This window comes from Mustela erminea, chromosome 18, assembly GCF_009829155.1.
Source record: "Mustela erminea isolate mMusErm1 chromosome 18, mMusErm1.Pri, whole genome shotgun sequence".
Taxonomy (NCBI): Eukaryota; Metazoa; Chordata; class Mammalia; order Carnivora; family Mustelidae; genus Mustela; species Mustela erminea.
This window is the reverse complement of record NC_045631.1, coordinates 16,449,900-16,461,704: the sequence shown is the minus strand read 5'-3', so window position 1 is coordinate 16,461,704 and position 11,805 is coordinate 16,449,900. Positions and strand designations below refer to the sequence as shown.

Below are 11,805 nucleotides of genomic sequence, written 5' to 3'. Positions count from 1 at the left end.
AGGGCCAGTCCTGCAGGTACTCTGATCTTCCAAAGGTCAAGGCCATCTCACTGGCTGCTTATGCCTTCCCTTTGGGATCTCAGGAGCCCAGGCCTGATCAAGAGAAAGGCTATCTGGACCTGAGAGGCAGCCAAGGCAGGGAAAAGGGTAGATTGGTTTAGGCAACCGGATTCCTTGGACTGCTCCCCCTATCCCCACGCCCTGCCCCAGGAAAGCAACTTCAGGCGGGGGCCTTTCCATGGTAGCAGTTTTTCACATGGGAAACCTTCCAGCATTCTGCACTGTTGGTCCTAAAGGTAAGGGCACTCTGGCGCTCAGAAAACCCCAGGACTCAGCTTGGAGCTGGGCTGATGGGAGCTGAGTTCTGTCTTGTTTGGGCAGTGGGGTCCTCTGAGGTACGGAATTTGGCTCTACCTACACGGCCTCCACTGCTTACCAGGAGAGACAGAGAAGAGCAAAAGGGATACGGGGCGGTGGCGGGGGTGGTCTCCCATTCACAAGACTTGGCTCGCAAAATTCGGGCAGGGAGTCGGCAAATAGGGGAGCACTGGTCCGGGAGTGCCAGGTCTGGAAAACCGGGAGCGGAGGAGAAGACTGGATCGTCGAGAGAGTGCAACTGCGATCAGTACCGGACAGCTAGGGGCGGCGGAGAGCGGGGTCCCTGCGGGCTGGGGGGTTGGGGTGGGGACCGCGGTAGCCCCGCCCCTACCGTCTCCTTCCTAGTCCCCGCCCAGCAAATTCCCCGCCCCTCGCCAGCGACCGGCGGTCGATCGCAAGGTCTGAGTTCTCGTCGTTCTTCTAATGCTGCCTTTTTGGTCTCCACGTGGACAGGCCAGTGATGGCGGCGCTGGCGGAGTCCGTGGCGGCGGAGCCGGGCAGCCGAAACGGCACTAGTAGAGGTGGGTGCTACAACGCTGCGGCCTCCGGACCTCGCATCGCGAGTCAGGGCTCCCAAGTCAGGGACAGCACCTTCCCCCGCTAACGGCGGCGGCCTTTCTCCGCCAGACCCGGAGGGCCCCGCGGTCACTTGCTCCGGCGGCTTTCGCTGGAGCCCAGAGGGACCAGTCTTCCTTTTGCAGCCTTAGGGCGCGATCCGGAGCAGCAATTCCTAGGAGCTTGTAATCCTCAAGCCGGAAACGCTGCCCCCGCCCTTGCCTTGGCTGGCACAGGAGGACTCACGGATAAAGCGGACCCGATGGGGAAGGAAAGAGCCAGGCGCGCTGCAGCGGCCATTCCACAAGTGGGCCGTCGGGGAATGCCTCCATGAAAGAGGCACAGGGTTTCATTCATCCAGCTCACTGACTGCCAGGCCTGTGCTGGGTTCAGGGACTACACAACAGCCTTGCCCTCAGGGATCTTGTCTACCCGGGAATACTGATGTAAACTGAAGATCACAGACACGTGATAAAAGAGGAGGCGCCTACTAGTCCCGAGGACAAATTGAGCTACTAAAACCAGCAGCTCCCACATCCCAACGACCACAGGGGACTTGCCCTATCAGAGGAGCTTTTGTGAGGGGCCCAGGATTCTGGGCTGTTTGTTCCAAGGTCTTTGAAACAAATGAACAAAAACTATGGCCGTAGTAACATTCAAATATGGTCTCATCAACCATCATCAACTACCATCATCTGCCCACAGGCAGAGGATGAAAGGTTATGTCTGGGAGGATCCCTCCCATAGTAGTAAAGGGCCCTAGCAGAAGTTCTGGCACAAAGTGTTCAATAAATTAATTTCTTGATTCCTTATCACATTCCCAAACTCTCTGGTTCCTGAAGAGATAATAGGGTTGAGTTAAGCTGAATTATGAGGAATAGGAAGCAAATTAAGGGTTGCAGCTTTGCTAATGGCTACAGTGTTTTCTCCTTTAATTAGGTTGTAATTTGTACACCTGCATTTGCCCCTGCTAGACTACTAGCCCCTAAAGGGTGGGGTCGCTTCTCTGTCCTTACCTTTTCGCCTGCATTCCTAACTAGAGTGTGTACTTTTATTTTTCCTGGGGTGGAACAGTGAGACTAAGGAAGCTGTTAAGTCAGTTAAATATTTGGTTTTTATTTCCCTTTTAAACGAGGAGAGGGAAGAGTCCCACTGTAGACGGAGTCAGTGGGACTTGAGTAAAGAGGGCAGTCTTTTAAGTCAGTACTTAGTAAGTTTGCTTATAGACTGCATATCTAGGACCTCAGAACTTCAAAGTGTTCTCAGGGACTTTTGTGAGGGGTTGGGCGCAGGGGAGGACATTTTCCCAGACTTCTAGGCTCTTGGGTTTTCCTCAGAGTTGTTCTTTACCAAGGAGCCGTTGTTTGGACTCAGTTCAGTCTCCTGGTGTTATTTCTGTTCTCCCAAAGGTAAGGGATGGGGTATACCTCACTCATGGGCTCAAATCTTTGATTCTCAGTAATCTCTCAATATGGAAGTTAATTATGCAGATCTCTTTCAGGCTTAATGGGTTGTCTTTCCAGCTTCAGAATGAACTCAGTGAGGAAGAAAGCTGGGCCAACCCCCTTGGCATCTGGGATCTGGGCCTGAAACTTGGGTGGTTGGTAAGGACTTAACTGGGTCTGGTTATCTTTTAGGCCAGGTGCCAACTCAGTCCTTTCATTTGTCCTAGGTCGAGCTCCTAGGGGCCGCTTGGCCAATCAGATCCCCCCTGAGATCCTGAACAACCCCCAGCTCCAGGCAGCCATTCAGGTCCTGCCTTCCAACTATAACTTTGAGATTCCCAAGACCATCTGGAGGATTCAGCAGGCCCAGGCCAAAAAGGGTGAGCCCCCAAGTTTTGAGATGGGGTAGGGGTGGAGAGGTTGCCTGGCTCTGTCAGGGACAGTATCCCCATTCCAGGATTTTCCTAGACCTCTGCTCTCATGTCTTCGCTCTGTCTTTCAGTGGCCTTGCAAATGCCTGAGGGCCTTCTCCTCTTTGCCTGCACCATTGTGGATATCTTGGAAAGGTGAGGCTTGGGGCACTGGAGAAGAAGCTAAGCCAAGACCTTCCCCATGCCCATTATATCTCTTCCTGTTGACATTTTTTCCTTCTGGACCTTGGCCTTACCCTGCCCCCTCCCACAACCATACATGCACAAAGGGAAAAAGTCAAAACTAAACTCCCAGCCTGCTGAGATCCCAGCCTGTCTGGCTTGGCTTGTCTGTATAAATCTCTTTTTCCCTAAAAAAAGTGGGAGAGAGGGTACAGCAGGGAGTGGGGAGATGAGTTGTTTCCAGTATCTTCAAAGCTGGGCCTAGAGCAGGTGGTGGGGCCTGAGGAGGAAACCTCAGAGCTGACCTGGAATGAGCTGTGTTGTCAGCATCAGGTCTAGCCAAGGGGAACCTTTTTCTCCCACACATTTGGGGGAGTAGGGCAAGGAGGGGCTTGGTGGGGGAGAAGTGTCTAGGAGATGGTATTCAGTTCCTCTCCCCTCTCTAAGTTTCTTCATTACAATGAGCCATCTTGGGGCTGGGGGTGGGGAGTTCTCAGCCATCTGGAACCAGCACAGGAACAGGGAGGGGGAATGGGGAAAGGGGAGGTCATCTCGTGATGAGAACCTCCCACTTCCCTGCTGCTGCCCTCCCCCACTCTGCTTCTCATCCACTGCCACAGACTCACTTCCCAGCTCCCACCCTCTTGCCCCTTGGGGATGCTCTCTGGGGCTCAGGCCAATTTGCATACATTTTAATCTATAAAAAATTAAGTGCTCTGGCTGACTCAGACGCCTGGGCTGCATTTTAAGGAGTTGAATAATCTGCTTCTGTGCACAGACTGATTTGGGGAAGGGGGAGGAGGAGGGGCTGCTGACTGACAGCAGCTCAGCTTTCCCCAGCACACCTCCAGGAGAGAGATGGGAGACCCTAGTTGCCAAGCCAGGCCCTGTGGCCCAGGTGTACATCTCTCAAGGAAGAGCTGGTCCTCTAGCACCATGCCCCTGGTGAATTTGGGGAGTGTGGGGTCTTCCCCACCCATCCCTGTCCCCCAGTGATTCAGGCCTGGCAGCAAATCCTATGGCAATGTGTTGGCCAGAGCCCACTCTTTCTGACGCATGAGGCGTGTGGGTGGTGCCATGTGCTATGGGGGAGCCGTTCGTGGGTCCCCCCCACCCTAGGTGCAGAGGGCCCTAACTAAGGGTGGGGAGGTAGCAGGGGGTCTGGGTGACAGGGAGGCTTTGTGTTTCCCTACATGCATACCCACACACGCTGCAGTGTCAAAGCATGGGAGTGGGCGCCTCTGCATGTGTGTGCATGCTCCTTGCTCTGGGTGGGACAAGCCGGGGCGTCAGAGCCCCCGTATCTGACCCTGTGTCTGCCCAGCTGAGAGGTGGGGGTCCTTCTTGAAGTCTGGGCTTGGATGGAGGAACCCGGGTGCTACAGAGACCGTGCTCATACCGCTCCAGTTCCAAGAGCTGCTGCCAGGACCGGGGGATGTGACAGCTGGGCCCCTCCTACTCTTTGTTGGCAGAAGTGGCAGCTGCCAGCCCCGGTGATTGCGGGGCATAGGGAGAGGAGCTGGGCCCTGAGATATCCCCACAGGGGTAGGTCTCTCTCCCACCTCACCCTGGTGTCACCATCTCGTTGTCCCCCTCCCCGTTCCCTCACCTCCACAGGTTCACAGAGGCCGAAGTGATGGTGATGGGCGATGTGACATATGGGGCTTGCTGTGTGGATGACTTTACCGCCAGGGCCCTGGGAGCTGACTTCCTGGTGCACTATGGCCACAGCTGCCTGGGTATGGTGGGTGGGGATCCTGGCTGGGAGGCAGGGAGGCAGGACTGCATGCTAATTCCCCCATCATGGTGCCTTCTTGTCCTGCTTGCAGGCAGGAGGTCCCTCTCAGTTTCTGGGATGGCTTTGGCCTTCCTGCTCTGCAGGTGGATCTTTCCTTTGGGTTTGGTTGCCTTGGAAACAACGTTGCTGTCCCAGATGTGGGTGTTTGAAAGGCTGTTGGTGGTAGAGCAGTCTGGGCCCCCAGTCGAGGGGTGGAAAAGGAGCTTCTAAGGGAACCTATCACTGTGTCCCTCCTCCTCCCCGCCTCCTGCTCACTCCTTGTATCCCTAGGCTGAAGCCACTGGTCCTGGCTGCTCAGAGACTTTGGCCCAGGCAGGCCCCCTGCACCTCTGGCCTTCCAAAACAGTCTCCTGAATTCTTGTCTCTTCCCAGTTCCCATGGACACCTCGGACCGAGACTTCCGGGTACTGTATGTCTTTGTGGACATCCGGATAGATACTACCCACCTCCTGGATTCTATCCGCCTCACCTTTCCCCCAGCTACTTCCCTTGCCCTGGTCAGCACCATTCAGTTTGTGTCGACCTTGCAGGTAAGTGACCAGATAGGCGGCCAGCCTCCGGACTCTTCGTGAGGCCCATGTTAGGTGCTCCGGCTGGTCCTCTGGCCCTGGCTCTCCCTCTTCACCCACTTGATTCCCTTCCCTCCTCATCCCTCCAGGCAGCTGCCCAGGAGCTGAGAGCTGAGTACCGTGTGAGTGTCCCACAGTGCAAGCCCCTGTCCCCTGGGGAGATCCTGGGCTGCACGGCTCCCCAGCTGCCCAGAGAGGTGGAGGCTGTTGTGTAAGTGAAAGATGAGGGCCCAGTTGGAGAGACATAAGAAATGCAGCTAGAGAGGCACCTGGGTGGCTCAGTGGGTTAAAACCTCTGCCTTTGGCTCAGGTCATGATCCCAAGGTCCTGGGATAGAGCCCCGCATCGGGCTCTCTGTTCAGCAGGGAATCTGCTTCCCTTCCTCTCTCTCTGCCTGCCTCTTTGCCTACTTGTGATCTCTGTCTGTCAAAAAATAAATAAAATCTTAAAAAAAAAAAAAAAAGCACCTAGAAGGGATCGGGAGGTTCATTGTGTAGGAAAGGAAGCTGAGTCTCAAGCTCTTTTTTAACTGTTTGCTCAAGGTCACCCTGCAAAATGGGGACTGAATAGGGTTGCAGGTGGCCTGTCTCCCTCTCAGGTGCTCTGTCCACCATGTAAGAGGCTATGCCCAGGCTGGGGCAGGAATCAGAGGGCCTCATGGGGTGGGGAGTGGGGGTAAGGGTGGGCTAGAAATGGTGGGAATATAATTGGAGAAGATGGATGGGCACGCCCAGGCTGCAGCCCCGTTAATTTAGCATCCGGACAGCTAACAAGCAGGAGCAGCATGTCTCCTGCCGCCTAATTATTTTAGGTAATGGAAATGCTTAATGTTGTGTGAATGCAGCCAGCCTCAGAGCTGATAGCTCCCCCGGCTGGGACTAGGGAGGGGAGCCCCATTCCTAGCTAATGGCCTAGAGAGTGGGAGGGGCACTCCCTGACTCAGCCCTGCCTCTGGGGCTATAGATGCTGGTCCCATAGGGCCTGCTGCTCCCATATAGGACAGCCCTGCTCCCGAAGGGGCATTGCCCCTCTGCCTGTGCCCGCAGGATTCTGAGCCTGTAGGTGCCTACCACTGGGGGCTTCAAGGTGTGTGTTGGAGAGAAACCCTGAATGTGGGGCATTCATCACAAAGATCAGTGTGGTCTCCAAGAAGGAACTGCATTTGTGATTGTCCTCTATGCTCTGCCTTCTCCGTGGACTGGGAAGCTCCTTTTATGGACAGGCTTGATAGAGCCTGGTGGTTAAGCCTAGAGACAAGTCCTAGATCTACTGCTTAATAGCTGTGTGACTTTGGGCAAATTCCTTAACATCCCTGAACAGCAGCTGTATCTATTGTAAAATCGGGATACTCTAGGTACCTCAGAGGACTATTTAAGGGTGTGAGTGTGGAGTCCTACATGGCAAGTTCTTATTCTGGGCCATGGTGCACAGAAGACACAAATCCAGTAAACAGTAGTTGTTACAACTCAGTCAGAGGACCTGAGAGCCAGTTTGGGGAGAGAGAGCCTTTGTAGACCCTGAAACTTCATTTACAATAGCGACGACACGTTGAACCCTATTTGCCGTGTCTGTGTTGAGCTAGGTAAGGAACTGTCCCGCCATCTCCAAGGTAGGATCTCTAGAGCCCTGAGCGCCTTCCCATGGCCATGGCTGCCCTTTTACGCTTCCCCCAGAAGTCTAGGGTGAGGAGCAGTTCTCAGATTCTGCATTACATAACTAGAAGGGCCTTATTCTCATCCAGTTCGAACTCCTTATTTTGCGCATGAGAAAACCAAGGCCTCAGGAGGCGGAATGTTGACTTAGGCCAGTCCGCCCTCCCCCCACAGGAGCAGCACATTCAGCCAGTAGCTCAGTCTGGACCTCCAAGCCAGTGCCCACCTTTTCTGCTGTCTCACCGTACCCCACATTTATCATCCCCTGTCTCTCTGCTGCAGATATCTTGGAGACGGCCGTTTCCATCTGGAGTCTGTCATGATTGCCAACCCGGGTGTCCCCGCTTACCGGTATGGGCTGAGCTGGGCTGACCAGCTAGGGAGAGGGTGGGATATCCCTGCCACTGAAGCCCTCAACTGGCCGAAACTTCCTCATTCCCTGGCCCCTTGACAGCCAACAGCTCTCAGTATCTGAGGTACTTGGGTCCTGAATCCAGGCATCAGACCCAGAGCTGCTGTTGCACAGTACCCACCCATCCCCCACTGGGATTCATACGGAGATTCTAAATCTCCTCCTACTTTTGCCTGCTCCAGCTGTGGGACTGAGCTTTCTAATGACAGTCTCTGCTCTCTTCCTCATTACCTCCATGGAACCTAAAGATTCAGGAGACCAAGGGACTGGGTCAGGGAGCTATGGGTACAACAGGTACCATGAGTGGCTGTCACCGTAACCCTCATAGCTTCTTTTCCAGATATGACCCATACAGCAAAGTCCTATCGAGAGAACACTATGATCACCAGCGCATGCAAGCCAACCGCCAAGAAGCCATAGCCACAGCCCGCTCAGCTAAATCCTGGGGCCTTATACTGGGCACTTTGGGCCGCCAGGGCAGCCCCAAAATTCTGGAGGTCAGAGGGCTTGGGATGGCCTCTGGAGGAGGGGACTGACTGGAAACCCAGCTGGGAAAATTACTTAAGGGATTTTGACTTGGTTGCTTGACCATGGTGACCTGAGCTTAGCCTCCATCTTCCAGCAGCACCTGGAATCTCGGCTCCAAGCCTTAGGACTTCCCTTCCTGAGGCTGTTGCTCTCTGAGATCTTCCCCAGCAAGCTTAACCTACTTCCTGAAGTGGATGTGTAAGTTTCCTCACCTTACCTCTCTAGCAATGACTCTGGCTAAGGAAGCTTCCTTAGATCAGTGTCCTGCCCAGCACATATTGAAGGCTGGAGTCAGTGGGGATTGCTTCCATGAATGTTCATGTTTACAGAGCCCTCATTCAGCAGGGGCTGCTCTTGGCTAGGGGTCTCACCCATTTCAGTTTGGGAGCTCACAGGCAACTGTAACAGCAGTCATTCTTTTGAGGTAGGTAGTTGGCACCTGCAGTGTACCAGAATTAAGCTAAATTGGATTCTGGAGATAAGATCACAGATAAGCTGCCTGGGCCCTGCCCTCCGAGAGCTCGCAGAGGGCTCTCAGAGGAAACGAGAAAATCAACAGCTATAGTGTTATTCTGAACGGTAGTACGTGACTGTCTTTACTCTAGAATTAATAGTAAGCATTCATTGGGTGTTTTGGGAACAAAGACATGTTTTTCAGCATGCTGCCCAGGGGAGGACCAGCTTCCCCCCGCCGCCACCTTGGGTCTGACCTGACCTTCCCTTCCCAGGTGGGTGCAGGTAGCATGTCCGCGCCTTTCCATTGATTGGGGCACAGCCTTCCCCAAGCCGCTGCTCACACCCTATGAGGTAACCCTGCGTTTTGAAAATACCTGAGAGTGGGCTTTGCACCTGGTTCTGTCCAGGGAGGGATCTGCAGTGGGGTGGGCAGCACCTTTTACAGCTGACTCATTTCTTAGTTGTGTGGCCTTGGGCAAGTCCCTTAACCTGTCAGAGCTTCACATTTCCCTTTCTGTGGTATGAGGACAATAGGACCTCCATAGGCCATCGTGAACATTTAATCAATTAATCCTGCCCAGAAAAAGTATTGTTGTCCGGGTGTCCTCCCTTAGGCAGTGGTGGCCCTGAGGGACATTTCCTGGCAGCAGCCCTACCCTATGGACTTCTACGCCGGCAGCTCCTTGGGGCCATGGACAGTCAACCACCGACGGAACCGCCCCCTCCAGGCCCTGAGCCCGCTGGCGTTGGAGAAGGTAGGCCCAGATTTGCAAGCGGGGAGGAGAGAGACCAAAGGCGCGGCCTCGCCTGGCCGCCTCCCTAGCGACGCGAGCCGAGGCCGCCGCCGTGAGGCCGCTACGGGAAATGCACGGGAGTAGGGTGGAGGACGTCGCAGAATGGAGACCCTGAGCAGAGTCTGCCATCCTCCTATGCAGGAGGAGTCCGCGCAGCCCTCTCCAGCCGCGGCTTGCGACGGCTGCAGCTGCGGAGACGATAAGGGAGCAACGAACGCTTGATGAGCCCTTCCTTGGTCTCAGGTATCCGCCCCGGCTTGGGCCGCGCCTGGTTGTTATGGGAACACCCGATTCGCGCAGAGGCCCGCCTTCGGGGTGGGGCCGGCAGTTGGTCCCACCCCTCGGGCATTCGATTTCCGCTCGGGGAAAGGCTGCTTCCGGTCCCTGGCGCGTTGGTCGGCAAGATGGCGGCGCAGCCGCCGCTGAGGGTGTTAGCCCTGGCTGGCTTCCGGCAGAGCGAGCGGGGCTTCCGCGAGAAGACGGGAGCGCTGAGGAAGGCGCTGCGGGGCCGCGCCGAACTCGTGTGCCTCAGCGGCCCGCACCTGGTCGCGGATGCTGCGGGTCCCGAGGGCGCCGGGCCGGACTCCGGTGAGACGGGCCGTGCCCGGGAAATGCACTCTGAGTCTCTTACCTAGCCTCATTTCCGTAACGCCTTTCAGCATACCTCCACGCCGCATCCTCACCTCTGCCTTCCTCCTGCCCATACACTTCATTTCTTCCATCCCAGCCTCCCAGGCCTCCACCATGATCAGGCTTGCCATGCCTTGCCATGCCACTCTGCTCCCCACTTCATTACCCCCAGATTCTGCCTCTTCGCTAGTTGTCAGCCCTCAACCCCCCCTCCCTCCCGTTTTCATTTCTCATGCCCTAGATACCCGCTTGCCCTAACCCCATCCTTTCCCCATTATCGCTGTAGAGCCCTGCCTTCCGGAGGAGCAGCCCCGAGGCTGGTGGTTTTCAGAACAGGAGGCAGACGTTTTCAACGCCCTGAGCCAGCCCACAGTATGCAGAGGCCTGGAGGAAGCCTTGGGAACCGTGGCACAGGCACTGAAGAAACTGGGACCTTTTGATGGGCTCCTTGGTTTCAGCCAGGGAGCCGCGCTGGTAGCCGTTGTGTGTGCCCTTGGCCAAGCTGGCGATCCCCGCTTCCCCTTGCCAAGGTTTATCATCCTGGTATCTGGTTTCTGTCCCCGAGGCCTTGGACTCAAGGAACCCATCCTGCAGTGCCCCTTGTTACTGCCTTCACTACACGTTTTTGGGGATACTGACTGCGTCATCCCCTCTCAGGAAAGTATGCAGCTGGCTAGCCGATTCACTGGAGCCGTCACCCTCACTCATTCTGGTGGCCACTTCATTCCAGCAGCTGCTGCCCAGCGTCAGGCCTACCTCAAGTTCTTGGACCAGTTTGCAGCGTGAAAGATGAACAAATGGCTCTGCCCCTACTTCCCCCACCCCCACATGACCTCGGGGTAGCCTCTGTAATCCAGTCCTTCCATCCCTTCCCCCCTCCCTTGGGAGCTTAGCGCCTGTCAGTGTTCCTCATCACCACCAATTAAGAGACAAGTATCAATTCTGAGACTCAGCTTATTATAAGCCCAGCTCTACACTCAAGAAAAAAGGGATCAGAAGGACTTAGCGGAGCTTGGCATCTGCCACTCAAACATGAAAAAGGCCAGTGGACCCCTGGATAAGTGGAGGGTGACATGGGAACGTGGGGGCTGATGCTACTGTGACTGCTGCGTAATAAAGTGCTGGTGGCAATTTTGAGCATCTTTTTCCTCCTACGCGCAGGAAAGCCATTTTGTGACAGAAGTCCGGATTCCTGACATCCACACAGCTTCCAGGGCAGCTCCAAAGAGGGAAGGACGTGTTTCTAGTTACGAACCCCCCAGGATAAGCTCATGTGTACCCACATTTGGTAGAAGTCCCAAGCGGAAGGAAAGGAGGCCTTGGTAGCAGAGTTGGAAGAATTTTACTTTTGAGAAGTTCTCGGAAGAGATTGCCAGGCAAGGTGCTCCCTGGGCTCCCCGAGTTAGGCTTCCTCTGAACCCTGAGGGTTGTGTACTGGCCTTCTGTCAAACTCTGGCTTCTTGGGTGCTCTGCTTTTTCCTCCAGAACTGCTTTGGCCCCTCTGAACTATAAGCTTGGAGGATGGGTTGGTCCTAGACCTTGGGAAGAGGCCCAAGACCACACAAAAGAAACCCTTTTACAAACCTGCCCTTACCTGCAGTTTCTGGGATTGATGCTGCTTTGTAGTGATCCAGCCAGGGCCTAAGTAGCCCCTCCAGTTTTAGAGATCATTCGTTCCCAGACACTCTAAAGACTGCCCACTTTAGCTCCTTGCCCTGCTTCCAGTGCCCCCACCTGTGCCCCATCCTGCTCTTTGATTTCAGCCCTGCCTCTGCAGGATCACGACCTCATTCCTTTTCTGGAATATCCCAGGAGGCCCTGATCTAGCCCTCAAGCATGGTTGTTCCCAGGGAGTTTAGGAATTGAATAGGAGTAGGGTTAGGGGATATAGCACAAATACCTCCTCCCATCCTGAGACAGTCAGACTAATATACCTTAAATTACCCCAAATCCCGAATTCTTCACTAACGATAGTAGTTGTCTAAGAAAAAAAAA

General features: G+C 54.9%; 2 protein-coding genes across 3 annotated transcripts; both read left to right on the top strand.

Moving 5' to 3' along the window:
- The first annotated feature begins 678 nt into the window (after nt 1–678).
- Nucleotides 679–10,206, top strand: DPH1 (diphthamide biosynthesis 1). Of its 2 annotated transcripts, none has more exons than XM_032320511.1 (13): nt 679–899; nt 2,606–2,758; nt 2,881–2,944; nt 4,589–4,710; nt 5,142–5,299; nt 5,428–5,549; nt 7,273–7,341; nt 7,743–7,899; nt 8,025–8,128; nt 8,659–8,737; nt 9,001–9,141; nt 9,322–9,423; nt 10,097–10,206. In XM_032320511.1, the coding sequence occupies exons 1-12, from the start codon at nt 839–841 to the stop codon at nt 9,400–9,402; spliced, it is 1,311 nt and encodes a 436-aa protein (XP_032176402.1). In that variant the 5' UTR covers nt 679–838; the 3' UTR covers nt 9,403–9,423; nt 10,097–10,206. The 2 variants fall into 2 exon arrangements, with proteins under 2 accessions (XP_032176402.1, XP_032176403.1); XM_032320512.1 differs by having other exon boundaries at nt 690–899; nt 8,028–8,128.
- On the top strand, nt 9,432–11,805 carry OVCA2 (OVCA2 serine hydrolase domain containing). The gene is made up of 2 exons (XM_032320513.1): nt 9,432–9,768; nt 10,097–11,805. Exons 1-2 carry the CDS (start codon nt 9,585–9,587, stop codon nt 10,594–10,596), a joined length of 684 nt encoding a protein of 227 aa, XP_032176404.1. The 5' UTR covers nt 9,432–9,584; the 3' UTR covers nt 10,597–11,805.

What these genes read in the sequence shown, in the direction of transcription:
- OVCA2 (XM_032320513.1), top strand. Translation starts at nt 9,585, where the DNA reads ATGGCGGCGCAGCCGCCGCTGAGGGTGTTAGCCCTGGCTGGCTTCCGG. An exon ending in GGGCGCCGGGCCGGACTCCG is followed by an intron (nt 9,769 to 10,096) that starts GTGAGACGGGCC and finishes TTATCGCTGTAG; the next exon opens with AGCCCTGCCTTCCGGAGGAG.
- DPH1 (XM_032320511.1), top strand. Translation starts at nt 839, where the DNA reads ATGGCGGCGCTGGCGGAGTCCGTGGCGGCGGAGCCGGGCAGCCGAAAC. An exon ending in CTACTTCCTGAAGTGGATGT is followed by an intron (nt 8,129 to 8,658) that starts GTAAGTTTCCTC and finishes TTCCCTTCCCAG; the next exon opens with GTGGGTGCAGGTAGCATGTC. An exon ending in GCCCGCTGGCGTTGGAGAAG is followed by an intron (nt 9,142 to 9,321) that starts GTAGGCCCAGAT and finishes CCTCCTATGCAG; the next exon opens with GAGGAGTCCGCGCAGCCCTC.